Here is a 4,416-nt window from a genome sequence, read left to right on the forward strand (position 1 = left end):
TCTACCTACCTACCTTCCTACCCACCTACCTCCCTCCCTCCCTACCTACAGTCCATGCTCATCTAAACACATCATCATCACCATCATCCTAATCATCACCATCATCATAATCATCACCATCATCATCAACATCACCGCCACCACCACCATCATCATCAACATCACCACCACCACCACCATCATCATAATCATCACCATCATCATCAACATCACCACCACCACCATCACCATCATCATCATCATCATCACACCCTTACGCCTCAGCTTGCCATCTCAGTGTGTCTGCTTGAGCGTTTGCTAGTGTGTCACCCTGCTTGAGTACTAGGGTGAGTGTGAGTCCCTGAGTAACTGCTTGAGTGTGAGGGTAAGTGTGTGCTAGAGTGACTGAATTTTAAGTGTGATATCATACTCCAATACATTTGAGATTTGGACCTAGAATTATATATCATTTTTTTTATCACAAATTAGAACTAGAAAAATAGAGAGAGAGAGAGAGAGAGAGAGAGAGAGAGAGAGAGAGAGAGTGTGTGTGTGTGTGTGTGTGTGTGTGTGTGTGTGTGTGTGTGTGTGTGTGTGTGTGTGTGTGTGTGCGCGTATGTATGTATGTATATGTACGTGCTTAAGTGCCTGCGACCTCCCTGCAAATCTCCTGCTTATCTCTGTGGTCATTTGCATGTGTGTGTGTGTGTGTGTGTGTGTGTGTGTGTGTGTGTGTGTGTGTGTGTGTGTGTGTGTGTGTGTGTGTGCTGAGTCATGCTTGCTATTGTTTGTGAAGGAACTCTCTAGAACCGACCCTTGTCTTACTTGCCCACCTACTTACAGACCTACCTACCCACCTACCTACTTACAAACCTACCTACCCTACCTATTAACCAACCAGCCTATCAATACACCTAGCCTCTTTACCTGCCTACCTACTCTTTAGCTCACTACCTACCTACCTACTTACACACCTACCCTTCTACTTACCAACGTACCTACTTACACATCTACCCTTCTACTTACAACGTACCTACTTACACATCTACCCTTCTACTTACCAACCAACCTACCATACACCTAACTTCCTTTCTACCTAAGTACCTACCTACCTACTTACAAACCAACCCTGTGTACTTACCTACCAATTACTCTAATCATTCAACCAAACTACGCATTAAAGCATCTACCTACAGTACCTACCTACCTACTAACCTACCTACTTACCGACCACCTTGTTCATACACGTACTCCATTACCTACCTACCTTCCTACCTACCTGTTTATCCACTACCTCCTCTTACTAATTTCTCTCTCTCTCTCTCTCTCTCTCTAAAACACTTCTTTGAGACACCTTTCATTTCTCCTTCCCTCTATCTACCTGTTTATATCTATCTCCTGTCTGTCTGTCTGCCTCTCTCTCTCTCTCTCTCTCTCTCTCTAACTTTCACACACCACCAATATGCAAAAATGGCTTCCTTATGCAAATCACAGGCAGAGCACTTTCCTCTGCTCTCTTTATGGTCTGCTGGCACTGAGAGAGAGAGAGAGAGAGAGAGAGAGAGAGAGGTGGAGGGGAGTATGGACTGTGTATCTATTTTTTTTTTATCTATCCCACTTAAAACTGTGTACTTCTCTCTCTCTCTCTCTGGCTTCCCTCCAAATCAATCCCTCCATCTCTCCACCTTCCACACGCACATTCTCTCTCTCTCTCTCTCTCTCCATATCCACCAACCACAGTCACTCACTATCACTCTATCACACACAATCCTAATGTACCCTCACCTCTCTCTCTCTCTCTCTCTCTCTCCCTCTTCCTCTCTCTCTCTCTCTTTACGCCTGAGAAGCATTACTGCCAAAGAAATTAGAAACAGATAAAAAAACAGCCTCCATCTACCCCTGTTATATGATCTTTATTTATTTATCTATTTATTGGGGGGTAGTCAGGATTCCATGGGCTTGGCTGGCGAATAAATGAGTGTCTGGTCCAAACTTCAACATTTTTTCAATTACTGCAAATCAAACACATTCTTCCTCACATGCCAAATATAACTTAATTTTCACCCATCGCAAACCAAACCCCATCACTTTTCACACCGCCCAACACAAACCTAATCATTTCTACACATTCACACTTCAACCACAGTTTTTTTTTTTTTCGCTTTCATATCTTTTCTTTTCTCACGTTAAACTCAATATTGTCACATCAAACCTATACAATAATTTTTCTAATCATTTATCACATCAAACCTAATAATTTTCTAACACCGACGCACTCAGTGATGTATCTTTGCTTATGTTTTATTTTTTTATTTTTCCCAGATGGCTCGCTGGGTGCTACTTATAACCCTGGCTGCTGTAGTGAGGGCCGAAGCCGAGGCCGACCCTGACTACCCAGCTGCACGTCCCCCCACCAGCTACGGCCCCCCTCCTGCCCCAGCCCCTAGCTACGGTCCCCCTCCTGCCCCCGCCCCTAGCTACGGCCCCCCTCCCGCCCCCGCCCCTAGCTACGGCCCCCCTCCAGCCCCCGCCCCTAGCTACGGCCCCCCTCCAGCCCCCGCCCCTAGCTACGGCCCCCCTCCCGCCCCCGCCCCTAGCTACGGCCCCCCTCCCAAGCCTAAGAATACCTGTCCTAAGAAGTGCTATGACAAGACTGTTTACTCTACGATTACTAAGACGGCGAAGGAGCATCACACCCACTGGAATACAGAAAACCAGGTCGGTGATGATGATAAGCAATAGTAATAACAGTAGTAACGAGTAATAATAATAGTAATAATGATATAATAATAATAATAATGATAATAAACATGGTCAGGCCAGACAGTGAAAGGAAGATGTACGGCTCAGAAATTTCCTCCACACTACCGGGTACACTGAGGGGATTCTAATGTCCACTCACTCCACCTCACTCCCAACCCACTCCACCTCCCTCCACTACCCCTCTCCCTCCACCACACCCTCTCCCTCCACCTCACCCTCTCCCTCCACCTCCCTTCAATAACCCTCTCCCTCCACCACATCCTCTCCCTCCACCTCACTGACAACTCATTCCATCTAACCCTCTCCCTCCACCTCACTGACAACTCATTCCATCTAACCCTCTCCCTCCACCTCACCCTTTCCCTCCACCACACCCTCTCCCTCAACCTCACCCTCTCCCTCCACCACACCCTCTCCCTCCACCACACCCTCTCCCTCCACCTCATTCACACTCTACCTCACTCACCCCACCACCTAACCCTCTCTCCCTGCACCTCGTTACAGTACGTGCCTACTACTCTCTACAAGTACATGACGGAGACGCTGTACTATCCGACCACCGTTGTACAGTACGAGTTTGTTACGCAGCCACTTCCGGACCAGGTCATCTACGAAACCAAGGTCAGGTCGTGGGTTAATTAGTGCCCTGTACATCACGACAGAGCTGTGTCTTGATCTGTACTGGTTTACGATGGGGTCAGATTAGGGTGGGTAGGGCAGGGTTGGGTTGGGTTGGGTTGGGTTGGGTTATGTAAGGTTAGGATAGGTTAGGTTAGGTTAGGCTGAGATTGGTTGGGTTGTGCTGAGTTGCATTTAATTTGGTTGGGTTGAGTTGGGTTGGGTAGGGTAGGGTAGGGTAGGATAGGGTAGGGTAGGGTAAGGTTGGTTTGGGCCGGGCTGGGCTGGGTTAGGTTGGGTCCACGATACAGATCTTAGTCTATTATTACAACAAAGCTTTCTAGTGGAGAGACGACAATTTTAGACCAAGTTAGAGAAAAAACAGGAAAACTATAACCCTTCCCCTCCCTCCTCCTATCTCAGGTGGCGTACAATACAGCATCAATTACAGAGGCGCACATCACCAAGGTACAAGAGATGATGCCAGGTACACACTACTACATGAAGACGCTTACAGAGAGCCATTACTGTACCAACACCGTCCAGGTACAGTACATACACATTACTTTGTACTCCAGGTTACGTTGAATTACTCCGTTACTTGGTACTCAATTTTGTTGCATATTCCTAGTTACCCTCTGAACTACTGTCTTAAATACACATACCTTACTTACTCTTTATATCCTCAATCACCCTTCCACGTACTCACCATCACGTACCTAACTGCCTTCTGAACTACCTTAACTACCTCCTAACAAGTCTAATCACCTTCTCACGTGTCCCAAACAGGTTCCGTACTACGTGACGGTCACCAAGCACGTGTACAAGACGGTTCAGGAGCCCCATTACGTGACGGAGACCAAGGTGGAGCAGAACTACGTGTCGGTGACGGAGGACGAGCCCCACTACGTCACCAAGACCAACGTGGAAACCAAGTACCAGAACATGTACGTCACCCACACCGAGACCAAACACGGCTACGTCACCGTCACACACACCAAGACGGAACCACACTACACCACCGTCTGTAACTCCTACGGTTCTTCGGGGTACTAA

General features: G+C 47.4%; 1 protein-coding gene across 1 annotated transcript in view; it reads left to right on the forward strand.

Moving 5' to 3' along the window:
- Positions 1–4,416, forward strand: part of LOC145402175 (uncharacterized) — a 148,347-nt gene extending 143,931 nt beyond the window's left edge. The window contains exons 5-9 of the mRNA XM_080274292.1: positions 2,302–2,431; positions 2,504–2,697; positions 3,247–3,363; positions 3,784–3,906; positions 4,150–4,416. Of these exons, the coding sequence (XP_080130418.1) occupies positions 2,302–2,431; positions 2,504–2,697; positions 3,247–3,363; positions 3,784–3,906; positions 4,150–4,416 (831 nt within the window). The remainder of the gene's footprint in view (positions 1–2,301; positions 2,432–2,503; positions 2,698–3,246; positions 3,364–3,783; positions 3,907–4,149) is intronic.

This window comes from Coenobita brevimanus, chromosome 57, assembly GCF_032717465.1.
Source record: "Coenobita brevimanus isolate Jiangsu-jjx chromosome 57, ASM3271746v2, whole genome shotgun sequence".
NCBI classification, from domain to species: domain Eukaryota; kingdom Metazoa; phylum Arthropoda; class Malacostraca; order Decapoda; family Coenobitidae; genus Coenobita; species Coenobita brevimanus.